The sequence below is a fragment of the Ovis aries genome, chromosome 4 (genome assembly GCF_016772045.2).
Source record: "Ovis aries strain OAR_USU_Benz2616 breed Rambouillet chromosome 4, ARS-UI_Ramb_v3.0, whole genome shotgun sequence".
NCBI lineage: Eukaryota > Metazoa > Chordata > Mammalia > Artiodactyla > Bovidae > Ovis > Ovis aries.
Genome location: NC_056057.1, coordinates 48,563,013 through 48,590,394, shown reverse-complemented (window position 1 = coordinate 48,590,394; position 27,382 = coordinate 48,563,013). Strand labels below are relative to the sequence as shown.

At 46.5% G+C, this 27,382-nt stretch overlaps 1 protein-coding gene and 1 long non-coding RNA gene across 7 annotated transcripts in view; one reads left to right on the top strand and one right to left on the bottom strand.

The window, feature by feature from the left end:
- The window catches only part of CDHR3 (cadherin related family member 3), a 70,743-nt gene that overhangs the window by 22,250 nt on the left and 21,111 nt on the right, over positions 1-27,382 (bottom strand). For all 4 annotated transcript variants that reach the window (XR_009600401.1, XR_009600402.1, XR_009600403.1 and 1 more), the window contains exons 3-8: positions 23,880-24,045; positions 20,460-20,557; positions 9,274-9,368; positions 8,429-8,533; positions 2,973-3,121; positions 2,028-2,217 (exon numbers count right to left, since the gene is read on the bottom strand). Coding sequence is in view for 1 of the 4 variants with exons in the window: in XM_060414677.1 (XP_060270660.1) it covers positions 2,028-2,217; positions 2,973-3,121; positions 8,429-8,533; positions 9,274-9,368; positions 20,460-20,557; positions 23,880-24,045 (803 nt within the window). In the remaining 3 variants the exon portion in view is untranslated. The remainder of the gene's footprint in view (positions 1-2,027; positions 2,218-2,972; positions 3,122-8,428; positions 8,534-9,273; positions 9,369-20,459; positions 20,558-23,879; positions 24,046-27,382) is intronic.
- Positions 1-27,382, top strand: part of LOC121819397 (uncharacterized) — a 41,230-nt gene that overhangs the window by 10,514 nt on the left and 3,334 nt on the right. For 2 of the 3 annotated variants that reach the window (XR_006059622.1, XR_009600404.1), the window contains 4 exons: positions 3,639-3,745; positions 16,602-16,646; positions 20,220-20,467; positions 23,826-24,365. This is a non-coding gene — a long non-coding RNA (uncharacterized LOC121819397). The remainder of the gene's footprint in view (positions 1-3,638; positions 3,746-16,601; positions 16,647-20,219; positions 20,468-23,825; positions 24,366-27,382) is intronic. The other variant, XR_009600405.1, reaches the window with a different exon arrangement.

Here is a 27,382-nt window from a genome sequence, read left to right as displayed (position 1 = left end):
GGCTGTCACGGAGCCTTTGATGCCTCCATCAGGGCCATGGGCTCATTCATCACCAGCCTGGGAAAGCCGCAGGGGCTGTTTCTATCTCCGGGCTGCCCGGACCCACAGGGGTGGCGAGAAACACAGCACAAAGCCACCTGCCTCTTTGGATCCCTGGGCAGCTTGGCGCCCTCCCACCCGCTTCTACCTGAGTTCCCAAACCCCGCTGCAGGGTCCACGCCAAGATCCCTGAAGAAGGAATGCACATTCAGAGGCGAGGCTGTCAGAGCCTGTGGCAACACCGGTTCTGTCCTTTGGTTCAGTTTTGATCTGATGGTGTTTTTCCACTCTGGTGTGGTGGGAATGGAGAAGATGCCAAGCATGGGAGGATGGTGGGTGATACGGTCCAGGGTTTCCCAGCCCCCGGAGTGTGCAAATGAGGCTGGGGTTTGGGAGTAAAAACTTCCACTTCCAAGATGGCAGAAGAAGGAGCCCTTTTGTTGCCCTTTCTCGTGCTCTGGCTTTCGAGGAGAGACTGCATGTTACGCCTGCTGGAAAAGTCCAGAGCCCTCCTGGAACCTTATTTGGAGTTATCTTTAGTAAAAAACACAGTTAGCTCAGTTCCTGGCTGGTATTGACCTTCAAGGGTCATTTGGAGAGAAGATTATCAAGACAGTCTAGGATATTCAAAATGTGATTTTACCAGCTAATATGGAATGCAGTCTGCAAACTGCCTCTCACACATCAAGGGACTCTGTACTGCAGGAAGCCACAGGATACACTTATCAGAAATGCACTGAGGGGAGAAAATTGACCAGGAAGATTGGAGATAGTACAGCCTCTCCAGTCATTCGTACCCAGAGTTCTTACTCTTCAACCGTCCTCCCCCACCTCTCAGGGCAGGAGAACAAAGGAGAAAGCAGGAGGGTCTAGAAGAGCAGGACACGAGGAAGAGAATTTCCCAAGATGCCCTGGAGCTACACAGTAGCCTTAGCATAGATTTAGATTCACAAAGAAAGTGAGAGTGTAAAGTTTATGGATCATCTCGACTGCATTCAAGGGACCAGACTTCTCTTAACAGAGGTGGGTTTGATTTATGTAGAAGATGGAAGTCCAGTCCTAACTATCCAAGACAACTGTTCCCACCCATCAAACAGATTCTGCTGTTGGGGTTGGGATAGGAACTTGTCAGATTTTCAAGGCTATTATTGATTTGATAGGAGCCTCAGCAAGAAGCAGATGGCAAATTAGGATAATTCTGGGAGGTTTAGTAAAGGGACTATTACAGTGTGTACACAGGGTACATGAAAACCTCTTGGAGTTTGCCCAAGTTCATGTCCATTGAGTCGGTGATGCTATCTAACCATCTCATCCTCTGCTGCCCAGAAAGATGGTACTGTTTTCCAAAAGACATATTAACCCAAAATCACAGGGGACTGTATTTAAAAATAATGGTGAGTAGATTGTGAGACAAAAAGCTGGTCAAAATATCCAAAAGAACTTGTATCCCACTTGAATCTGCCTTTCCCCTCTTCTCTGCTGCCTTTTGTTTACAGGCCATTAAGTTGTGTAAAGTGAATTAGATGCTTTGTTTAAAGTAAACACTCGGTTTGATTTATTCATATTACTGATGGCGTGCTTCTCTGGGAGCTCCTAGTTACTGGTCCTAAGTCTGAATCATCTATTATAACTGCTAACCCGCAGTACGGTCTTGCCATGAGTCGAATAAAGAAAGAAAAGGCACAGTCCAGAGAGGGTCTGACAAGTCCTGTGGACCTGTCACCAATGAAAATGAACGTGTTGTAGAGGAGAGCAAAATAAAAATATTTTTTTAACAGAGTAAGGAAATGAAGAAGGGAGATACAAATAGGAAAGAAAGTGGAAGAGAGGAGAAAAAATGATGAGGAAGGAAAGTTTCTCACTGAAAGAGACAATTCAAATCCACTTATATTATTGAGCATGTCTCCAGTGCCCATGATCCTTCAGTCCCTGCCAGACTATAGCAGAGGAGCCGAGGGCCCCTAAAAGGGGTGACGTGAGGCAAATACCTGAAGGTGAACTTGGTGCACGTCGAGGGGTTGTCATTAATGTCTTCCACAGTGAAGGTGATCTGCTTGCGGTTCTCTTGACCCCCGGAGGGTCTATCCTTCACCAGAACCTCCAGAGATATGACTGGATTTTGTCTTAATTCACCTGCATCTCGGTCTATCCTGCGTGCCACTTGGATGGCCCCAGTCACTGAGAAAGCAAAGGTCAGAACATGGCTCTCTAGAGAGAAACGAAGAGTCAGAGACAGATGAAGACTTGGAGTAAACTGGAAAAGAACGTTTTGATGTGAGGACTGGCTTACAAAGAGAATATCCTCTATACACATACAAAAGAAACAAAACAAAACAAAACAAAACCCTCATGTACGTTCCTGTCTTGGACATTGATTGGTCCGGGTTCTCTGTTTAGGAGGCTTCAGGGTTAAATAAAATGCCTTATTAAAATGAATTTCACCTGTTTCTACTTTTTGTGGCCCCTAGAGACTTAAGAATTACAAATCTGTCTTCTGCTTCTTTCGGACAGTGCTGGTCTGGGTTCTCTGTTTAGGAGGCTTCAGGGTACCCTCACAATAGTGAACTCATTTGCCCCTAGACACCCACCTGCCTCAAAGGGGAAGTAGTGACACAGCTGTTGCACAGGACCCTGCTCAGTGACCCCGACCCCTAGGCCAGCTGCTTTTAGTACACCTATTATAGGAAACTCCCTGCTTGCCCAATGGTTAGGACTCTGTGCTTTCACTGCTGAGGGCCTGGGTTCAATCCCTGGTCAGGGAACTAAGATCCAGCAAGCCATGAGGTACAGCCATAAAAATAGACCTATTACTCCAATAACTTATAATAGTCTATAGATATAAAGGCATGCCCCAGACCAAAAGAGAAAATATTTGTAAAACAAGCCAAATGGCTGAATTAAAGAATCTACAAGGATGTATGTGTTTGACTTACACTGATTGATCATGAAATAGCTGTTGACAGTAGTGATGCTGTAGAGAAGGAAGCTGGTAAAACCTCTGTCATCAGGGTCCTCCGCTATGATATGGGCCACGATGCTTCCTAGACTCAGCTCCTCAGGAATGGTGTACATGTGCGTCAGGCTGGAACAGAATTTCAGCAGACACAGCTAATTTTCAGGGGCACAGGAGGGTGGAGTCTGGGAGGTGGGTATTTTGGTTCAAGCTAAATATAGCGCTGAGCTGTTGGAACTGCATCAACGTTGTTTGGGAGGGAGAACTCAGCAGCTGAAAAGAGGGGTGACTGCCTTTTGTGTTTCCAAAGATCACGTCCCTGTGGATGCAAAGAAGTCACCACGCTGTGATGGCAGCGATTTATATCGGCTTCAGTCCCTGCCTCCACGCAGGCCTGATGCCATTTGAGATCAGTCTCAGCATTCACATCTTTTAAAATAAGGATCATTGGCCTGTCCAGCTGTCTTCTCTTCTCCCAATATGTGTGCAGAAGTCCCCTAAATTCTTCTGAAAATCTCTCTGGACACAATATCCAGAGCCATGGTTTCCTGACACCCATCCCATAGCTGCTGCTAGAGGTTCACAATAAATTGTGAACCTTCTCTGTTCTAGTGTCTCTGCTCACTTTCTAGTTCTTTTTTTTTAGGCCGAGGAGGCAGAATTCATGCACAGAATGTGTATGCTTTTCCAAGTTGTGTTAACCATGAGGTCAGTTCTCTGAAGGGAGAAACGAGCCACCCGCCAGAAGCCAAGGTCAGTACACTGCCCTCCAAGGATGACTTCTTACAAGGTAATCCCAAATTACCAACTTACCCACCTTCCTCAGACTTCCACTGCCTTGCAACAAGACAGATAGGTTTGAAGTGTTAACTGCACAACTTGGTAATTGAGTAATTTTGCATGTACCAAGGGAGGCTTATTATTTAAAATAACTCTGCAGAAAGTCCTTTTGTGGAGGAAAAATCACTTCTGTGGGGCAAAGTCATCTCTATCATCTCTAATTTCCCGGTCTCCTAAATTTGAGTTTTCCCACGCGAGAGCTTCTTTAAGAGGGGAATACTATAGCCTATATCCAAAGGATTGAACTCATTTCATGAGCTCAGAATGCCTGTGTTTTCATGCCATCATCTGCAGGGCCAGAGGGAGGAGAAAGGGGAGGGGACCTCTGGGGGAGTCAGAGGCAGGCCCTCCCTGGCCAGGCTCCTCCCCAGATCCTGGGCCTGCCCTCACTTGTGGGGTGACCCCCTGAAGGCTCACTCCACTGTTGGGGGACAGTAATCTTGTTCAGGCCAAGAGGCCACCCCAGGGCTCTGGACCTCTCACCAGTGGTGGTCCCACAGAAGCCACCTTTCACCCATTTATTGGCTGGACACAGCTCATTCTCAGGGAAACTGTGCCACCCACTGGGGTCCAGGGAGGGACAAAGTTGGTGTGGCCAGGGAACCAGGGGTGGTAGGAACCAACAGCAGCGACAGAGGGGAGAGGGATTCGGCTCTGGCTTCTCAGGCTGCACTAAGTCCTTATTCTACTGTGTGAGAGCCCCTGTTTCTAACATGTTGGATTTTTTGGGGGGGATGCTACATTGAGGGGGTTCTGTTAACTTCCAACAAAGAGATCGCTAAGATAACCATGCTACCTCCACGCCTCACACTTTCTACCCCAAATGTGGTTCCTGCTTTTCTAAACCAGCTTCCTGAGGATGCGGCATCTGCAGACAGACCTCTAGCCCCTCCAGACACTGAATTAGGATCAACATTTTCAAAGATGCCCAGGGGATGTGTATGCACTTTAAAGTTTGAGAAAGACTACATGTGTAAGGAATTGGGCTTCCCAGGTGGTGCTAGGGGTAAAGAACCTACCTGCCAGTGCAGGAGACGTAAGGGTGGTGGGTTCGATCCCTGGGTCAGGAAGATCCCCTGGAGGAGGGCATGGCAACCCACTCCAGCATTCTTGCTGGAGAATCCCATGGAAAGAGGAGCCTGGCAGGCTACAGTCCATAGGGTTGCAAAGAGTTGGATACAGCTGAAGCAACTTAGAACAGACGCATTGTAAGGGATCCTAGAGGTAAAAGCCACAGGTTCCCAGCCTCTCATAGAACAGACAGAGGACACCTTGGGAGAGAAATCCCCTTCCTCCCAGTCTCCTTTTTTTTTTTTTTCTAAGACAGTGGTTTGCAGCTGCAGGTGATTCTGTTGTTTGTCACAACTAGAGGAGCAGGCTGCTATTGGCATGTAGTGAATAGAGACTAGGGATGCTGCTTAACAACCTGTGATGCCCAGGACAGCCCCACCACAGAAAGTGTCCTTCTTGACATGTCAGGAGTGCAGCTGTTTAAGACCCTGTTCTGTGGGCTCATCTAGTCCACGTTGGGTGCTCCAGGAACTCAGGTCCCATGAGGAGAACTGATCAGGCTATTGGTGAAGATACAATTGCCTAGATAGAACATCCTTTCCTTGGCTGACTTGATATTGAGCCTGGCAGAAGATAAAATCTGTGGTTTATTTGGCTTGAGGATCCAAGGCCCAAGTGTGTATAAAATATCACTTAACTTAGAAGTGTCACCCTGAGACACAGTAGAAATCTGTTCAAATGCACTAAAACCAGGACCCTGGCAGTTCCCTGACAGGGGAAGCTCTGATATTACCACTCCCCTTACTCTTCTCTCCATGACACTGGCTCACCAGAGCCAGGGCCCATGGCCACACTCAGGGGAAAGGAGGTGAATCCAGGATGACCTGAGATGGTGTCTTTTAAGCCTCTAAACTGTGTCTACACTATCTGGTACAAGGTTGGAAAGGACTGCGAGTGAATGGAAAAGCGATGGGCAAAAAAGAGAAAGACCCTCCTGCCCAACTCTAAAACAAGGATCTCTGCAAAAACATAGAGCACTCTGCCTGCGATGTAGACGGTGAATGTAAGTCAGGTACTCTTATACTCAGCTGCCCAGCTTTCATAGTGGCAGCATCCTGGAGTGCATGTTGCAAGTCCAGGAAACACTGAGACATTCGTCACCATCCAGGAATACCATGGTGAGACATATTCAACAACAGAAATAGTACTTGAATTGATTGTGTTCATTGCAGAACCTTAACAAATAGTCAAGAGAGGAGAGTTGCTTCCACATTTTTCATTTCTACTTCATACTCAAACTCAGTCTACTCAAGTCCATTTGAGGAATTAATTGTGTTAATACTGAACTAAATAACTTATGTTTAGTCCCAAGTTTCCAGTAGTCATGAATGGATATGAGAGATGGACCACAAAGAAGGCTCAGCACCAAAGAATTGATGCCTTTGAACTGTGATGATGAAGAAGACTCTTGAAAGTCCCTTGGACAGCAAGGAGATCAAACCAGTCAATCCTAAAGGAAATCAACCCTGAACATTCATTGGAAGGACTGCTGCTGAAGCTGAAGCTCCAACACTTTGACCACCTAAGGTGAAGAGCTGACTCATTGGAAAAGACCCTGATGCTGGGAAAAATTGAGGGTAGGAGGAGAAGGGGGCGGCAAAGGATTAGATGGTTGGATGGCATCATCAACTGAATGGACATGAGTTTGAGCAAACTCAGGGAGACAGTGAAGGACAGGGAAGCCTGGTGTGCTACAGTCCATGGAGTCACAAAGAGTCAGACATGACTGAGCAACTGAACAACAACAAACGTTTAGTCCAAGCACTGATTTGGAGGGAAAGAAGTATCGTGGTTCAAGGGAACCAGGAAACCCTCAAAGTCAGCATCCAGTTTGAAACTGAGCAAACCTGTTGAAGGAGCAGATGGCTGAGGGACTAGGTTGGCTCCAACTGAGCAGCCACCCTGCCCCCTTTTAGATCACAAGTCCTTCTAGACCACAAGCTCTTCCAGACCCATCCCTACTGACATCCAGGGGAATACTCTGAAAGAAAGTCGACTATTTTTTTCAAACAAATTTTTAGACAGTCACATAGTTCATGCTTCCTGTCTGGGGTGGAGCCTAACAGGTTCATCTCTCAAACTGAAAGTGAGAACCAGAGTTCCAGAGCCATCTCTGGGGGCCTCACCAAACAGCCAAGGTCATGTTCTCTTTCTGCAGAGGCGAACTGCTTAATTTTGAAAGACATGGTTCAAACCAGATGGCCTACAAGTTCTGTCCCGTGGGTGAACTTGACAGTCTGCTTTCCCACCTCACAGACTGGGAAGGGGATCACAGAACGTGTCAGCTCCAGCCCCACCACCATCACCTTCCTCTGGGGATCACTGATGAATCCTCATTGCCATGTTGGCCAATACTTGAGTCCGAATCCAAGCTGGAATGTCACAACTATTTATAAGCTGCCTGTACTATGCTCCTGCAGGAGCCTGTCAGCAGGAATGTACTGAGTCATCCTTCTGAGCTTAACCTGGCAACAGGCATGGATAGGAAGTATTTCATGGGAGTATCTCTGCTGCTGTTCCCTTCACGTTGACACCCAGCATCTGGGCTATAGATTGTGATAATATCCAGAAGTTTCAAAACAGTGGTGTGTTTTGCCAAAAGGCACTCAGCCTGTGAGTGGCTTTAATACCTCAAACTCAGAATACTTTGCAAGCATTCTACATAGTTCTGGGGCCCAGTGGCTTTTTGTTGGTGGGATCTCCTGAGCTGAATTTGTTTCATGAATACAGTGAACCAAGGCAGGGCATTTTGCCAGTTTCCTTATGGTGGTTTTTGAGCCTGGCTCAGAAACTGGGGCAGGCAGAATTTTGTAACCAGTAAGTCAGGCTGTTTGCAGAGTCATATGCTGGCTCAGAATCCCACCTCCCTCTCCTAAATCCTCCTATGGGTGACAGGCTCTGGTCTCCCTTTTGTGCCCACGCTACCGCCAGGCACACTCCCACAGGCCGTCTCCACCAGGTTCACTTCCTCATGTCAACTGTATGGAGGAGCTGCCAGACACAGGTCCTGGATCCACCACAGCAGGAAGAAACTCAGAGCACCCAGCAGTGAGCAGATCCCTTAGGCATCATCAAAACAGCCCTTCCCTCAGTCAGAGACAATGATATCCCAAGAGTGGAAAATGATATCCCAAGAGGAAGGAAAGTGTCTGGACTAATGACGTTCTCTAGGATTGTGTTCTTACTAACGGTGGGTGCTTTATCCTATGAGTACCTCATATTTACCTTCTACATGTGCCCACTGGCAGGCCTTGCACAAGGCCAAGGTGTGTGGCCCCCGCCCCATCCCCAACATCCTAAGAATCCCATGGTGCACGTGTCTACGGGCTGTGGATGCAGGGGAACTGAGGTGGAAGGTGGGATTCCAGAGGTCCAGGTAAAGGACCCTGATGGTCTGGAGCCTCTTCCCTCTGCTTTTACCTCCTTTTACCTCCAGGCAGGGCAAGGGGCAGCCCTCCACAGGGGATGAAATGAGTCTGAAGAGACTCGGCCACTTGGGACCCCTCCCCATGCCTCGAGGCCTACCTGGTGAAGAGTGGGATCTCATCATTGATGTTCACGATGTTCACGTGCAGCTCCGTGGAGGCTCCGAGTCCTTGACTGTCTCTCACTTCCACAATGAGATGATAACTGCCAGGAAACAGCCCAAGTCAGGGAGGGAGTCAAGCTTTGCTGACACTACCACAAATGAGGTGGAGGGAGTGGGGAAAGTCTTTCCCCTTTCCGGCCACCCCCTCTCCATATGCCCCTGCAGAGTTAGATCTTCTTTCCTCATCTCTAAGGCCCTTCCATTTCTCATCCTATAGTTACTGTCCAGGGCTGCCATCTCACGGTCTCCATGTTACACACTCTGTCCCATCCTTCTTCATGACATCCCAGCAAAGTGCCTTCTACACCTGTGTAAGGAAACCAAGGCTGCGCAGATTAAGCAGCCCTGGTTTTCATACCTGGTGCAGAGCCCAGAGCCAAACATGGTTGACCCCAAAACCTCTGTGTTTTCATCCTTTAACCCTGGACTCTCCTCATCTCCTTCCTCAGAGGCCTGCTTGCCTCCACTGTTTTGCTCTAATGTCAGTGGACAGTTCTGACGGCTACCTCCCTGGAGCCAGAAGGGCATCCAAGGCAATCCTCCAGATGCCCCAGGGACCCTCTCCCACACCATCATCCCTGTGGTCCAGAGAGTAGGATTTTTGGACAGGGAAGGAGGCCTTCTGGATAATGGCCTTGTTCCTGATCCCTCTTTGGAGCTCAATACCCTCTGAACCTGGCAGCAAGGCCACAAAACATTCAGGGCCTCCCTGGCTGCACCAGGCCTGCTCTTGGACCCTCAGATAAAAGGTACTTCAAGTAAGGTCATTGGCAAAGGCTACCTGCTGTGTCCTGCTTCAAAGTCAAATTCTGTTGTGGAGATGAGAGTCCCGTTAGCAGACATTCTGAAACTCTTTGAAGGGGAAATCAGGAGATACTAAAAAACAAGGGAAAAAGCATAACTAAGCACACCTATGCAGCTTTCCCCAGGAAGTGAGGTTGTTCATGTCACAGTTTATATTCATGGCCCATGGAACCTTTCTGAAGCAACAGAATGAAGGCCCAAATGGGCAGTTCTCTGGCTTAATGGTTCTTGATTCAAGAAAACTCTGGATCAGTTGGTCTGAGCCTTTGACCCTGATTGGCAGTACCCTGAGAAGCTGGTCACTGGATCCTACATCAATTACAGACAATGCATATAAACAGCCCCCTGCTTCTGAGTTCAGCATCCTTATCCCAACCACCATATTCTGACTTCTGGCTTTGATTCAATGTCTTGGCTTTAATCAACACTGTTTCAACACAGCTCCCATGTATTAGGAATTAGGACAATCCTAAAGGAAATCAACCCTAATATTCATTGGAAGGACTGATGCTGAAACTCCAATACTTTGGCTACCTGATGTGAAGAGCTGATTCGTTGGAGAAGACCTTGATGCTGGGAAAGATTGCAGGCAAAAGGAGAAGAGGGGATGACAGAGAATGAGATGGTTAGATAGCATCACCCAGTCAATGGACATGAATTTGAGCAGACTCCAGGAGATAGTGGAGGATAGGGGAGCCTGGCATTCTGCAGCCCATGGGGTTGCAGAGTCAGACATGACTTAGCAGCTGAAAAACAATAACAAAGCAAATGTGATTCAGTCTCTTCCCTTAAAAGAACTTGGGACATGATGTGGTATGAAAATGTTCACAAGTACTGTTCATTGAAATGATGGCAGAGAAAAGGGAAGAGACAAGTGCGAGAGAAAATAACCTTAGCAGGTACTGGCGTCAAAGTTGGAAACTAGCTTGGACTCTTTAACATTTTATTGAAGAGCTCTGGCAACTGGTCAAGTCTTTGTACAAGTTGGGGAATTGAGAGCCTGTCCTCCTTGGTTCCCAGTGCTCAGCCCAGCTCTCTTGTGGGCTCCCCTCCCCAGCATCACTTGCTCTGAAAGGGACACAGGCTTATTTGTTCATCCTACTAAGGGCCAGTCCATAGGAGGCCCACCCCGTCTATCCATGGGTGCTCATCAGGATCATGGAGTCCCTTCCTCGCTCCCATGATGAAGTCAAGAAGCAGGTGAAGGCTCTGGATCAGAAGAGCTGAGTCCAAGTTCTGGATCTCACCTCAGAACCTGGGACAATCCCATTCCTTGCCTGTAATTTAGGGATGAGACCACCAACACATGTTATTCTGCTGCTGCTAAGTTGCGTCAGTCGTGTCCGACTCTGTGTGAGCCCATAGATGGCAGCCCACCAGGCTCCCCCGTCCCTGGGATTCTCCAGGCAAGAGCATTGGAGTGGGTGTGTTATGGTGGGGATTAAAACAAATGCACACAGTATAATGAAGAGGGCTGCAGCAACATGTGAGGCTTACATATTTATAGCCATTTATTCCAAAGGGCTTTAAGGGTAGAAGCTATCATTATTTGCAACTAGGATGAGGGATGATCCCTGATCAGATCAGAAGTGAAGGTTTCGTGACCAGAGTCACAGCCCCTGAAGTCTAGAATCAAAGGAAACACTGCCAAGCTTTCCAACCCAGTGATTTGCTGTGTTGTGATCACAGCTGAGCTCCCTGTAGAGAAGAGAGAATGCACAGAAAAGAGATGAAAGCTCTCCTTTGGGGCCAATATAAGATTTTAAAACCATTTTTAAGTGCTTACTTCTGTTTATTATTTAATAACACTTTCTAGCTGTAATGAACGTATTTTTAACACAAAAATTGGGAAAGACAGAAAAGTTTAAAAAAGAAAATATTAATCACCTATAAGATCTCATCATTTTCATGAATAGCCTTCTGTTCTTTTCTATGTAAACATACACTCTCCAAAAAAATTGAGATGATGTTCTAATCAAAATCATAATATTTTGTTCTTTTGATTTAGAGCTTGAGCATTTGCCCATATTCTTGTCTTGTTTTACAGCCTGGTTGGTTAATGATGATACAACATTCTACTGTAATGGCTTGCTTTACGAAGTCTTCCTTGCTGGTTACTTAAGTGCTTCCAACCCATTGTTAAGAGGAAATATTTGGGCAACGCCAAGGACTGCCCTTCTCTCAGCTCCCACCACACTCCCTCTCCAAATTGTATGAACACCTTGGCAGCACTCAGAGATGTGATACTTATCCCAAGCCCCCCACTGATTGACTGGCGGGGCTTGCAGCTGGCAGCATGTGGAGCAGTTCTGGCTCTGTGAGCAGACCTTTTCCTGCAGAGAATCCTCACATATCCGTATATCAGAGGTCCAAGTTGAAGGTGCTGGAATGTAGGGTTCAGAGCCTGGCAAGGCATTTAATACATGCACCTGAATCGATTGGCCTTTTTGCATGTGTCTTAAAATGCTCTAGGAGATAGGTCCCCAGATCTGGTTGTTTTCCAGGCAGTCAAAGTCTTGGGATGCGGAGATGACAGACAGCCCTGCTCTGCTGAAGATGATGGTCAACCAAAGGAACAAACAAAGAAGATTCGGACCAGGCACTCTAGGAGAGACAAATGTAGGATATGATGGGACACAGAGAAAAGACTATTAGATCCGTCTGGAACGTGAGTCACAGGTTGGAGCCTTTGAGTCATGAAGTGGCTCTGGATCCAGATTGGAGCCAGACTACTGAATCTGAATCCTGGTTCTACCACTTTCCAGCTGTGAGAGCTTGTGCAACAAAGAGGAATACTAATGCCCCATGGAGTGATCACGCAAAGTTATAGAACTGTGCCCAGCCATGATAAGCCCTCCATGCATGCTAACTACTACTGTCCAGTTAGAATGTGAGATCCATGAGGGAAAGGGCTTCATTTTATTCACTGCTCTATCCCTGTGCCTAATACCTAGTAGACGCTCAATAAATATTGGTTAAATATTGGGACTTTATTCTAGCCTTTTCCCATCTGAGACCAGCATTCCAACCTTAAAGAATCTTAACAAAACAAAAGGATAACAATAACAAAAATCTTGCCAGCCTTTATAAAAAAAAATTCTGTTTCGATTTGGTAACGCTAGACTGGGGTATGAAATCTCCAGTTATGCCTCCTGTCTCAGCAAGGAAGAAAAAAACCAACAGCAACAGACAGAAAAGGTGGAGAGCTGGAGAATTAGAATATGGGGAATTTCTTTTAAATTTTTATTAAGAGGCTGATTTCCTGGAATCCTGATTTTTTTTTCTTTAAGAGCCAGGCTAATTTCCTTTATCCTTGAACTTACGAGCTTGTGTTAATGGGAATAGCAGTTTTGTACTTAGAAAGGAGATGATATCCATAGACTAAAAATATTGTGTCATGTGGCCATTTGCCAGCGACTCAGCAAAGCTTTCTGTAAAACCTGGCATTCTCTCCCCTTTTTAAAGGCTTGTTTAATCAAAGCTGCTCCCTTGATATTCATTCTTGGAAAACAGAAATTAAATAGAATGAAAAGCAGCAGCAGCCCCTCTCTGCTCCAGCACTGGCTAAGAAAAGTCCTGAGTAATCAGATCAATTCGGTGAACAAACGCTTGTCAGACAAGCTCTCTAGCCTCCCTGCAGGGAATATTCCTTTACCGCCACCCCAGATTTCTCTATTTGCAGCCCCTTGGCAGCAGCGTTTTGCTCGTGAACACAGAGCTTCAGGGTGGAGGACGTTGAGCAGGTTTCCTGCCCCATTCATCCTTTATTGTGCCACCAGTTCGAGGAGGAAGGAGGATGTGAGAGAGCTGGCCCAGTTTCCTGAAATGTCAGGCTCCCCTGGGAGGATGCACCACCTCCGGGCTGGCTCCCCCCCACCCCCCCGCTGCAGTTGACGTCATGGGTGAATAATGATTCAACCTGTGCTGGTTTGCAGCCCTCGGTTGCTTCCAGGCCTGCGGTGGAATCAAGCAACAAGCATTCAGCCTTCCAACTCATAGAAACACAGCAGGCAGTTTCCAGGGGCCAAGTTTCCAGAGGGAAAGCAGGACTCTGATTCCTTCCAAGTCTGAAGAGCGCCAGTAACTTCACCAGCCACTGAGAGCATGCCTCCAAGCCCACCCAGAAGGTCCAGACAGAGCAGCTTCTTCCTACTGGGCTGGGGCAAGTTGTAAATACGGCATCACAGTCCAATTATTTTTCAGTGTAAGCTGAACATATTATAAAAGCCCCATTCCTCTCTTTTCACCCTTCCTTCCCAAACCAGCTCAGAGGTGGGAGGTGGGGGATGCAAGTGGGAAGGAAGGGTACCTAGGAGAAAAGAACAACTATCATTAAAAAAAAAAAAAAAAAAGCCCAGGTCAAGCCCTTAACTCAGCTGGACTCGGCTTGTGTACGTATAATCATGAGGGTGAGCTAGGTGGGTTATAGACAACTATTTGTTTTTAAGGTGAGCCACATGTATAAATGCAAAATGCTGTAGATATACCATCCTTTACTGAGGAAGCTGCAAACTTTCCTTTCTTCTGTCAGTCTTTTCCCCTAATCATCAGCCTTGGGTCTTGTTCTTTGATTCAGGCTTCACTAATCATAAGGACAACAATCCCCTTCTCTTGAAGGAAGTATCTCTTCTGATGTCTGAATAGTCATCAGTGGTGGTGTATTTGGAGTAGGGATTATCCAATAGCACTGCTTTTTCCTTTCTTAAGCAGTCTCACAAGAACCTGGGGTGTAAAGCATTTTGCAAAGACTTCCGGTGGTGACTTCTGAGTTAGGCAGATGCCTGGGGGGCAGTAAATGGGATGTATGTGTGTGTGCACCTGTTATGGGGGGTGGACATCCCTGGGGGAACAGGAAGGGCGCTATCACTCAGGAAAGAAAGGGGCAGGACACCAAGGACAATTTGCCAGAAAGGGGTAGAAGGGGATGAGCAGGATCCCTTCATTCTCACTGGCATTACCTGGCCCTGGCAAGGGCCTCAGTTCCTTCCCTCATCAGGAAATAGAATGCTGCTCAAGGCATCTTAAAAGTCCCATCCAGTGGGATCGGCAGGCATCTGAGAAGTTGCTACCACTTTTCAGAGCCATGAGCGAGATGGAAGCGGAGAGAGAACGGCCTCCCCCTATTGCCTCTCTCCGTAGCCCAGCTGGTAGCAAGGTTATGGCTCTTTTGATTTCATCCTTTGTCTGCCCTGGTGAAGACAAAGCACATTTCACTTTATGCAGAAGTCCTTCCCTAATGGAAAGGCCAAGAGAAAGCCCCTTAATGGAGGAATTGCTGCACTAGATCACTTTGCCTCCAGCTGTGAAACTGATTAACGTTCTTTGAGTCTCTGAGGAGGTTTTGCTGCAGTCACGGTGGCCATTTCCAAACAGCAGGGGGTGGGGAGTGTGGGAGTTGGGTGGGAGGGAGTGGGGCCCATAGAGCCTCCTTCAGGAGGTGGAGAAAGGGCAGCAAGAAGTGCCAATGAATATAATTATCCACATAGGGACCATTCTGCATGTCTTTGTGTCCTGATGCTTGCCTCTGAGCCTGCTCCACGTGCACCCATCACAACCCAGAAGGTGCATGGGCAGGGGAGCAAGTACTAGGTCTCAGCCACACCATCCAGCACAGAAGCCACCAACCACGGGCACCTGTGATCACACAGCATTTGCACTGTTGCTGGTCCAAAGAAAATGAGCTGTAAGGGTAAAATACATGAGTCTGAAGGCATACTATGAAAGATGGGTGTGAAATATCTCATGAATCATTTTTATGTTGGTTATATGTTGAAAGGATAACAGTTTGGATATATTGAGGTCAACTATGCTAAAATGAATTTCACTTGTATTATTTCACCTTTTTCATTGGGCTGCTAGAACATTTAAACACATAGAGCTCATTTCTGACTCACACTCCAGCTCTATTGGGCAGTGCAAGTCCAAACAATGTGCAACCATAATGCTTTAAAACTTTCTTTAAAGAGATAGCAACACCATGTGACCCAGCAATCCCTCTTCTAGACCTATACCCAGAGAAAACTGTAATTCAAGCAGATACATGCACCTCCGTGTTCAGCACCATTTCCAACAGCCAGGACTTGGAAGCAACCTAAACATCCATCAGCAAAGAATAACACAAAGGATAAAGAAGATGGGGTACAGTGGAGTAGTGCTTAGCCAGAAAAAGCGATGAAATTGGGCTATTTGCAGAGATATGGATTCACCTATAGAGTGTTACGGGCTTCCCTGGTAGCTCAGAGGTTAAAGCATCTGCCTCCAATGCGGCTCAGAGGGTAAAGTGTCTGCCTACAATGCGGGAGACCAGGGTCCAATCCCTGGATCAGGAAGAGCCCCTGGAGAAGGAAATGGCACCCCACTCCAGTACTCTTGCCTGGAAAATCCCATGGATGGAGAAGCCTGGCAGGGTACAGTCCATGGGGTTGCAAAGAGTCAGACACGACTGAACAATTTCATTTCATTATAGAGTGTCACGCAGAGTGAAGTCAGAAAAACATATATATTAATGTGTATATGTGGAATTTAGAAAAATGGTATGTGTGCACGTGCTCAGTAGTGTCCAGCTCTTTGCGACCCTAAGGACTGAAGGCCGCCAGGCTCCTCTGTCCATGGGATTATCCAGGCAAGAAGACTGGAGTGGTTTGCCATTTCCTCCTCCAGGGGATCTTCCCAACCCAGGGATCAAACCCACATCTGTTGCATGTCCTGCATTGGCAGGTGGATTCTTTACCACTGAGCCCTCTGGGAAGCCTGATTTGCAAAGCAGGAATAGAGATACAGATGTAGAGAGTAAATGTCTGGATGCCAAAGGGGAGAGGTGGTGTGGGAGGAATTGGGAGTTTGGGATTGATGTGCGTGGATGCTAAAACACTTCAGGGATTGGGACTGACATATATATACTATTGCTACTATGTATAAAATGGATCCCTAGTGAGAACCTACTGTATAGCCCAGGGAACTCTTCTTAATGTGCTGGGTGACCTAAATGGGACGGAAATCCAGAAAAGAGAGGATATATATGTACGTATAGCTGATTCATTTCGCTTAACAATAGAAACTAACACAACACTGTAAAGCAACTCTACTCCAGTCAAACTTAATTAAAAATAGAAATGTAAAAATAAATAAATAAAAGGAGGGGAGCAAATACAGTGGTTTTTCTATTAGCCTCAATTTTACACAGTCTGTGACAGACACAGTTTCACTTTATTAAGTTGGCTAAGGGCGGAGATTTGCTGTAAAATTGGGGTTGGGGGTTCTGGAGCTGCCCTAGAACCAGCTTTTTATTCATCCTTCCTCCTCTAGTTGCCGCCAACAGCAAGGTAACTCCTGGATCCTGGAACCCACCAGGTAAGATAAAAGGTACACACCAAGCCCAGGTGGCTTCCTGCACATGTGTTGGTGTTTTCTTTAAGTCTGTGCTTGTTTATTCAGGCCAGTGGTTCTCAAAGGGCAGAGGGCATCAAAATCACCTGGGAAGTTTGTGTTCCAATTCAGCATTCCAACAGAGGCTGGGAATCTGCATTTTTTGAAGCATCTTAAGTATGTCTGCATGTAGGGCTGGAAACACTGAGAAATACTCATTGTTGCCAGCCTTTTTGATCAGACCAGTCACACAAGGTATCTGGCAAATATGCAGATTCTCAGGCCCATCTCAGACCCATAGAGTCCAAAACTCCAAGGGGGAGACCTGGGAAGTGTGGGAAATAGTATCTTAAAGCGGTGAAATAGGTCGGACAGAGAAAGACTCATATTGGATGACATCACTTATATGTGGAATTGAAAAAATACAACAAACTAGTGAGTATAACAAAAAAGAAGCAGACTCACAGATATAGAGAACAAACTAGTGGTTACCAGTGGGAAGAGGAAAGTGGGCAAGGGCAATATAGGGGGAGGGACTTAAGAGGTACAACTATTAGATATTAAATAAGCTACAAGGATGTATTGTACAACACGGGGAATATAGCTGATATTTTATAATACCTCTAAATGGAGTATAACCTTTAAAATTTATGATTCGCTATATTGGACACCTGTAACATATACTATTGTACATCAACTATATTTCAATTAAAAAAAAAAAAAAGCAGCCGTTCTTAACCCTGGGTTTGCAAGAGCTCACTCAGGGTGGAGGATCAGCATTAGAAAACCCGATGCCTGGGGCCACACCCGAGATCAGTCACATCAGACTCCTCAGGGGTGGGACCCAGATCTCTGTGCTTTTGAAAGTTCCTCTGGTGGTTTCAATTTACTGCCAAGGTTGAGAAGCACAGATTTGGTCAATAGGAAATTAACCCATCTCCTTTCTCCTTGTAGGAAGCAAAATATGTCATTTAGTACCCTCAAGCGGCCAGAATAAAATGTCTGTGTACAAAGGTCACGGCATATTACTTCCTAGACTGTTATTACTTTCTGCTAGTCTGAGAAAGTTTCCTTCTAGATTGTGTTCACTGCTCCTGCGGGCTGGCTGTGACTTTCCCGTGCAGCTGTTAGTCCCAGCACAGGTGTTAAATACTTCATTAACAATTTCTGCTGCAGTGCCCCATCCCCAAACAATCCTAAACTCACTGTAGAAGCCACAGTTGCAGCCACCCGGTTCCAAGCCCCTGCAACTGCTCTCTGAAATCTGTGGATGGGCATTACATTTTCTTTTAATGGAGCAATACCCATTGTATTGGGCTTCCACAGTGGCTCAGTGGTAAAAAAAAAAAAAAAAAAAACAAAAAAAAACACAAAAAACTGCCTATAACATAGGAAACTCAGGTTCGATCCCTGGGTTGGGAAGATCCCCTGAAGGAGGCCATGGCAACCTACTCCAGTATTCTTGCCTCAAGAATCCCATGACAGAGGAGCCTGGAGGTCTACAGTTCATAGGTCACACAGAGTCAGACATGACTAAAGTGACTTAGCATGTATGCACTTGTATTTGCTCCCAACCTGGGCTACTTTCCTTCATCTAAAAGGGTAATGACCTGACTTAGGACATACATTTGAGGGGGCCATGACCTTGTTCCTCTGCCTAATTTGGGGAAGATATATTTTTAAAATGGGGATCTAAAAATAAATTTTTTTTTTTAGTTTTTTTATTTTTTAAATTTTAAAATCTTTAATTCTTACATGCGTTCCCAAACATGAACCCCCCTCCCACCTCCCTCCCCATAACATCTCTCTGGGTCATCCCCATGCACCAGCCCCAAGCATGCTGTATCCTGCGTCAGGCATAGACTGGCGATTCAATTCTTACATGATAGTATACATGTTAGAATGAAGCCCACTGCCTCTTGTACAAACTTTATAAATTTTATTATCATTATTTCTTGTATGCATGAAATGTCTCCCACCTAGCCTATAAACTTCTTGAGGTACAAAGATATATCTTATCCATCTTTGTCTCCAGAGCAGCTAATAGGAAGCCTGGCACATAGTGGATTCTTGGTAAATACTGAGATGAACCAAATGTAGAAGTGAGATACTATGCTTTGGGTTGCTAATGTAATCTCTATCCAAAAATCCCTTTTCCCCCAGTCACTACCAAGCAACAGTTGCATAGGACATGGTTCTGGCCAGTGAGAAGTAAGCAGAAGATCTCTGGGTAGGGTTTCTAGGAGGGTCTTGGTTTTTCCACATAAAAAAGGGGACAAATTAAGTTGGCCTGCCCTGTTTACCCTGTACCCCTTCCTGCTTTCTTTTTTTTCCTTTTTCTTCCTGCCTGGAACTTAGAGGTAAAGCCTGGAAGTGCAGCAGCCATATTGTAAAAAGGAGGTGAACAAAAAGAGAACAAAGCCAGCATGCACTGGATAGAACAGCAGAAAAATAGGAAGAAGCTAGATTTCTAAGGGTGGCAGCTGTGCCAGCCCTGGACTGCTTGCATGCCTGCCTCTGGTCTTCTATTATGGAAGAAAACTAATCCCATATTCACCCCGTGGTTAAATTTTGTTACTTTCAGACAAATACATTCGTAACTTATATAACAAGTGTGTTATTAATAGGTATGCATTAAAGCACCTAGTATCGCTCTTAACACATAGTAGGAACCCATTAAGAATTTGAATATTAATCACTTATTCATGCAAATAGAATCTTGGATGAATGATTGGGTTGGTTGGTTGTTTTTTTGACAGAAGGATTGTCTTCTAATGATAACAAACTGATAACCTTAAAACAGCTTTCTTGCAAACCCTGTAGAACCATATTCTATCAGACCTGGAGTTCACTCCCAAAGCTCTCTTCTTCCTGTTAGAGCAAGTAGTCTTGCTGAAGCTGTAAATCAGGCAGCAAATGCAGAACAGCCTCCTTGTATTGCCAGTTCCCCAGGTGTCATACTTCAAGTATTTGCTTCTGTGTAAGGCAGGTTTTCCAAGGTTAGTCAGGAGGCATTAGCTTTTGTTTTGTCCTGTCCAGCCTGGGCTGCCTGGCTGCAGTGGGTATGCAAGGCCCTGCTGGTGGGCAGAACTGGGAGCTGAGGCATCCTTGCTCAGGAATAAACTAGGAAGCCTCTCGGCCTGAGGGCGAGTAGTTAGAAGAGCTCCGTGGGCAGACCCCTTGAGAAAACTGATTAAAGGTGAAGATCAGCTCTCAGACTGGACCGCAAGGTGGCAAGGCCTCAGGACTGCGTCTCCCGCTTTCCTTCATGGAAGTCCTCCTTTACTTTGGAATTCCTGGGATTCTCTTAGAATTTTCTTTTAAAACTGGCTCCAAGCCGTTTGGCTTCATCTCTTGAAAAGGAAGTGTTATTGCCTGCCTTTGAGGTATACATTTCATGTTTATTTTTGAATAATATAGCTGTTTTTTAATTACCTTGGAATTAAAAAATGCTGAGCAATTTTGATACACCAGGCTAAGTGACTTTCCGTGCATTATCTAATACTAATAATCTCCTTACTGTGGTTCTTGTTATTCTATTATTCTTCCATGTTACAGATGGAGAAATTGAAGCTCAGAGAAGTTAAGAACTTGTCCAAGACCACCCAGAACCATGGATCCAATGTGGGATGTCTGTCTCTGGAGACCTGTCGCCTATTCCAGCCTCCAGCTCTGTGCCTGGAGGTGGACAGCACTTCCCTCCCATTGCCGCTTTCCAGCCCACCCCACTGAGACTCCAGGCTCCTGTGTCAAAGGCCACACAGAAAAGCTGCTTTTCCATTTAATAAGGAAACTTACATTGAGGGGTAGGTTTTGACTTGTGTCTTCTGGATCGAAGGTCTCCACCTGGTAAACGAATCCAGGCTTTGTTCCTTCCACTATGTAGACTTCTAGACCTATACCAGGGTCCAAAGGGGAATAAGACACATTTTATTAGGTAAAGCAAAGGAGGAATTCCAAAAACCAGGACAGCCATTCACAGTCAAAGGGAGCCAAGCATATTGGTGTTGTGGGAAAGAAGACAGCTATAGTAAAGGCTGGCCTACTGGCCAGCTTGTAGGGGTGGGTCCATTTATAGGGGTTAATAAAGAGCTAGGGTTGGCCAAGCTGGTGTCAAGTCTTTGCGTATCTCCCAGGCTGAGGGGTGACTAGGGGGAAGGAAGAAACGAGGGTAGAGAAGTGGAAAGTAGGCCAGGTGGGAATTTCCAATGTGAGGCTGCTCCCATTCCAGACCCACTTTCGCGTGTCCTTTCCTTTTAAACTGAACCAAGGTTACCCCTCAAGTGCACTCAGCATCTCAGCAGAAAGTCACTGAAATGAGAGGCCTCATAGTGGAACACAGAGAAGATGTGAAAAGGGAGAGAGAGGGCTATGGGGGCTCAGGAAAAGGGACCAGAAACGGACGTCATCAGAGTTCTTGGCGGGCAGCAGGGGGGCGGGAAGGGTCGCTGGTACTGCCAGCCCTGCCTGAGGGGCTGCCGTGCTCTGCTCCAGTACCTTGTTTCTGAGAACCTCTTTGAGATGTGACTAAGAATTTTAACATTAACTCACTCTTTTGGAGACACTGTGCTGAGGGCTTATATATTTTCTCCTTTCACCTTCATAACAGCCCTACAAAGTGGATGTTGTAATAATTATCTCCACTTTACAAACAAGGAAACAGGATTAGAGGAGTTGTGGGGTTGTCTCAGCTGGTAAAGAATGGAATCACAATTCAATAACAAAAAATGAATAAGATATATGAATGTTAGTGAGCAGTGTTATGGGGAAAAATCAGGGAAAGGAGTGTGGTGAGTTGGATTGCTATGTTAAATAGAGGGCTTCCGGAAGGTTCACTGACATTCGTGTCAAGATTCTTAAAGGAGGAGACTTAGAGAAGAAGGGGGAGGAACAGAGGAAACAGTGGATGCGAAATGCCAGTGTAGAGTGTGCCTGGGGTGCACACAGGTGGGTGAGCGGATGTGAGGGAGAGGAGATGGGGACTGGCAGGGGCTCGTCCAGTCTTCTGGGGCCTTAAGGAGACTCTGACTCCCGGTGTTTAATAGGATCCCTCTGGCTGCAGGGCAGGGAAGCCAGTCAGGTGGGCACTGCCGTGGCCCAGGTGAGCCATGGTGGAGATGCTGGGGAGGGGCTGGGTTTTGCATAGACTTAGAACCTGGTGAGATTTCCTAATGGATTTGATGTTGGGTGTGAAAGACAGAGGGGAGTCAAGGATAACTGTGAGGTTTGGGCCTGCAAAACTAGAAGGATGGAGTTGCCATTAACCGAAGTAGGGAAGATGAGAGAAGCAGATTTGGGCAGAGATGGTAGGAAGGGGGGCTTCCCAGGTGGCTCAGATCATAAAGAGCCCGCCTGCCAAGCAGGAGACTTGGGTTCGATCCCTGAGTTGGAAGATCCGGTGGGGTAGAAATGGCTACCCACTCCAGTATTCCTGCCTAGACAATCCAATGGACAGAGGCAGCCTGGTGGGCTACAGTCCATGAGGTCCCAAAGAGTTGAACACAACTTAGCTGCTAAACAAAAATAACAAATGACGGTGGGGAGGGAGATGGAGTGGGAGTCAAGTGGTCTGGGGGCACATTTCAGTTTAGATTCCAGCACCAGTTCCAGTGTGTGTGGGGGGTGGGGCAGGTGGGGGGGGTTTCCCACACCAACAAGCAATTCTTTAAAACTGGCTAGGTGTCCCATAGTCCAACTCATTCAGACACTGTCTACCCAGAGATAGTATCAGACTTTACAGGTATGGGGCTCCATCCTACAAGACAGCCCCTGCCTCTTCAGATGCCAACCACAGGCCTAGGTGGGCCCCTCCTTCTGACCAACCAGGTCTAGATTGGAGGTTCCCACAGTCCCCTCCTCAGGTTGGAATAATTTGCTACAGGAGTGTGTTCTAGTGAGCTCAAGGAGACATTTACTTACTAGATTGTTGATTTATTATGAAAGGATGTAAGTCAAGATCAGACAGATGAAAGAGATGCATAGAGCACAGTGTAGGAAAGGGGCAGAGTTTCCACACCCTCTCCGGGCACCCACCCCCCCAGGCTCCACATATTCACCAAGCTCTCCGAACCCCTTTTGGGCTTTTATGGAGGGTTCATTGCATAGGCCACTAGGAAATCATTGGCTGCTGCTGACTGAGCTCAGTTTAACTCCATCTCCAGCCTCTAGCCCCTCAACACTGTTTAGCCCTCTAATCACATAGTTGTTTCCCCTGGTGGGCAGCCCCCATCCTTAGGTGGGGTCTAAAAGTTACCTCATTAATGTAACAAAAGACACCTTTATCACTCTCATCACTTAGGAAATGCCAAGAGTTTTAGGATTTCTGTGTCAGGAGGGAAAGAAAACCAAATATATATTTCTTACTATAAATCGCAACATCACAGATACTGATTAGACATCCAAATGGAGATGCTGGGTAAGACAGTTTCTATTTGAGTCAAGAGTTCAAAGGAGAAGCTGGTGTAGCAGCTTCCTAATTATCTTGGAAAACGACTCTTACATGTGTGTGATGTGATTGAGTTTCTAGCTTGCTTTGTCCAGAGGATAGTAGAATGCTAGGTTGAAGTTTAGCCATCTTACTTGATTTTATTATTAACATGCTATACTAAAGCAGATTCCTATGAGAAGACCTCAACATAGTTTGTATAAAATATAGTGTTGGTAGGTTAATAAAGATGACTGGAAAACAAGCCCCCCAAACAAACAAATGAAAATAACGATGGACTTGGGAGTTGTCAGTGTATACATGGTCTTTGAAGCCAAGAGTTTAGGGGTGATGACACAGGAAGTTATGTTATGCTCCAGTCCCTTATAATATGTCTACTCTATAGCAGATCCCAGATACACAGTCCCCTGGAGGTGTCGGCATCCATGGGGAGGATGAACCATGGAGGTCAGTGGCCGGTACCCAGTGCTGAGCCTGAAATGGTCTCAGCCCACATTCCTCCAGCATGATCCACTTGCGGTCCCTGAGCTCCAGCTCCCTCCCCAGGATCAGGAGAGACCCAAGCCATGGATGGCTAGGGCTTTGTAAATGATTGGGTGTTATTATTGAGAGGCCTGGGCAGGAGGACATTTCATTTATTCCCTGTTCATTAAGCAGCTGCCTTTTCCAGAGAAACAGCTGTTTGTTTATTTACTCTTCTGTTTTTCTCCATCCCCCAGGGTCCTGCCTGATGCTGCTGTCTGGACTGCATCATACACCCCAGTGTGTCTCACCTTTTGCCAAGTTACCCTGAAATTCAGGCGGCTCATTCACATCTGTCACCTGGACTGTCAGGACCTGCAGGTCAGTGACAGCCACGTCATCCTTCACATAAATCTGCAAGTCAAATGTGTGTGGTCCTTCTTCAAAATCTAATTGTTCCATCCCAGTGGTGACAACCTAAAAGCAAACGCAGAAGTCATAGTAACCATGTGTTAAGAAAAGATCTGTTTTGTGTGTATGCATTTTGCAAATGGATATTGACTAGCAAGGAGGCAACCAGCATCCTGAAAACCCTCTTTGCCTCACTGTCAGGGGGATGGGCTGTTTTGCCTGAGTCCTTTCTGCATAAACCCCATGACACTGCACTAAAAGAACTCCTGTGTGTGAAGCTGCTCTTCACAGGAAGACAGACATTCAGGAGACATCCTGGTTCCATCTACTGGAGACGGAGAGCATGAAAGCTTTAAAGCCTGTCACTATTTGGGGTAGGCTCCTAGGTAAGTCCCTTAGATACCCTGCATCCAGTTTGACTTTCTCTTCTTTAAGAGTAAGATGCCTCACTTCCCTGGGATAGCTGTTAAGTTGCCTCTTCACTCATTTCTCCCTTCTGATTTTCCAAGGCCATATCTAAGACTAAATAAGAGGAGAAGGATAAATCTGCAGAAATAAGAAATGATATTTATTTGTATCAATAGCCTGTTTGGGTTTGGGGGGTGCATTTCCTCACAGTCTCCCACTGTTGGAAACGTATGCTCTGCGCAAGTGTTTTGGAGATGTGGGAGGGGCACCAAGAACCAGGGCCAGAGACATATCACTGGAATCTAGTCTGTGGCCAACAGGAACCTCAGTGGTGCGTAGTGCGAGGGCCCTGCTGAGGTTACCTGGAGGCAAGTCTGTGACTCCTCACATCAACATGCACATCCCTGCCACCAGCTTAGCTGTGGAGCTCCAAGAAAGCCCAGAGCCCTTTGCACATCAAAGACTACATTTCATCAATGTCTTAATTATGTCTCAATTAATAACCTTTTGGTTATTAGTGCAACTGGGGCCAGGCAAGGAGGCCTTCAGTATTCTCTGTTGAGGAGAACACTTAGCTCCAATCCAGTTTCCATCACTGGACTTCTGTGTGACCTTGGGAACATTACTTGACTTTTCCCCGATTTCATTTCCACATGACTATCATTAGGTAAATAAGTCTCACCCTAGTTAAACAGCTGGAGTATAATACAAGATATGAAAACAAAGAGCTAGATCAGGGTACTGTGGAAAGTCAGGGAGAAAACATTCATTGTGAGATGTGTTTAGTCAAGGAGGACTTCATGGAGGAGGTGGTGGGTGTCATGTTTGACTTTGCATAAATCTGGATTGATTATGAGAGGAGAGGATGGTCACGGATGTGAATGAACCCATGCTGTGGAGGGAGCACATAGGGAGGAGGGTTGAAAGAGACATTGCAGTACTCCTGTCACCATCCACGAGCAGGGTCAGCCTAGGCACCACGCAAGTGGAGATAACCTGCCTCTCTGCTTGGCACATGAGCAGTGAAAGGCAGCATAACATGGAGGTCAAGAGCTTAGACCCTGGAGCCAGACTGGCTTTAAAGCCCAGCCTTCCCATGGCTTAACCTTGCTGTGCCTCGGTTTCCCTAGCTGTAAAGTGGGGATACTGACGGCATCTGCTTCCTAGGGTTGTTGTGAGGATTCCACAAACTAATCCATGGGTTACTTAGATCACTGTCTGGGGCTGAGTGAACACCCAGCAAATGTTGCCTTTTATTGTCATTAGATGTTGAAAACTGTTCAATGAATGGGTACCCATCAGAGCTGCTCCCCCATCACAACTATCGACTCTGCTTCCTGACTTACCCCCTAGCTTCCAGCTAAGCCTGGAGCGCTCTTCTGAATCCCACGCTTCCAGACCGTTCACCATACTGTTCCCTATTGACAGCCCTTCTCCTTGGGACTGGCTCAGTCATCCTAGAGGAAGGAACTAGAACAGTCAAGTAAGGGTCTCAAATGTTGTCTCTTGAAACCAGAGGAATTGGGTTGCTGCCAATACATGGAAAAGTTACTTTTGTTGTTGTCTTTATCAGCATCCTTCGATAGCTCAGCAGGTAGAGCAGAGGACTGTAGACTTGATAGATGTGGGCATCCTTAAGTTGCTGGTTTGATTCTGGATCAAAGGAAATGCCTTGCTAGTTTGTTTGTCAGCAGAGTAGTAGTGCAGTAGGAGCGTGCTGGGCCCATAACCCAGAGGTCGAGGGATCAAAACCATCCTCTGCTAAGTGTCTTCTTCTGGAGAAGGGAACGGCTACACACTCCAGTATTCTTGCCTGGAGAATTCCAGAGACAGAGGAGCCTGGTGGGCTACAGTCCATGGATTGCAAAGAGTCAACATGGCTGAGTGACTAACACTAGCATGAATTAAATGTTCATGTGCCAGGCTCTTGCCAAGCTGTTTTGTGGAGTATTTTATTTAATCATCACAACAATTAGGTGTAGGTTGGGAAAATTTCCCCTATTTCATTCATCAGGAGACCAGGGCAGGGAGGGGAGAGAATTCCAAGAGTCATGGCTGAGAGTGGTGGAGCACTCTCCCCACCCTTTAAGAAAAGTATTTATTTGCCTGTGCCAGGCCTTAGTTGTGGTGCATGGGATCTTTAATTGTGCTATGTGCAATCTTTAATTGCAGCATGCAAACTCTTAGTTGCAACATGTGGGGTCTAATTTCCTGCTCAGGGATCAAACCCATGTCCCTGCATTGAGCATGGAGGCTTAGCCACTGGACTACTAGGGAATTCCCTGATGGAGCCTCTTTGATGGTGGGCAATCTAGCTGCAGAGTTTTCGTAAAAGAAGATAAGTTTGGTTTTAGGTTTGAGGTTGTTTTGGACGAGACTGGGACACGACTGAGCGACTTCCCTTTCACTTTTCACTTTCATGCATTGGAGAAGGAAATGGCAACCCACTCCAGTGTTCTTGCCTGGAGAATCTCAGGGACGGGGGAGCCTGGTGGGCTGCCATCTATGGGGTCACACCGAGTTGGACACGACTGAAGCGACTTAGCAGCAGCAGCAGCAGAGCAAATCTAAAGTGTCCACAGTTCTCACAACAGCAGATGAGGACAAAGGGGTATCAAGCTCAGAGGTGCGCTAATGGCAGGGGAGCAGCCGTGGCTGCCACGTGACCTCAGAGCATGGCTGCTCTAGCAGCTAGGCTGTCACACCTCCCTGACTTCTGGGAGCTTTCCTTCTTAGTGCTGCTCCAGGAGGAAACCCCAGCAATGAGCCTCAGGCATCCCTCTTGCTGGGCAATAATGAGGCAGTGCAGTGTGGGAGTGATGAACAGGGGTTCTTGGGGTCAGCCTGCCTGATCTCAAATCTGAAGTCTGCCACCAATTAGCTATGTGAACTTGGGCAAGTTGCCCAACCGCTATATGCCTCAGTTTCCCCACCTTTAACATGCAAATAATAATAGCATAGCACTTCATAGTGTTGTTATGAGGATTAAATGAGT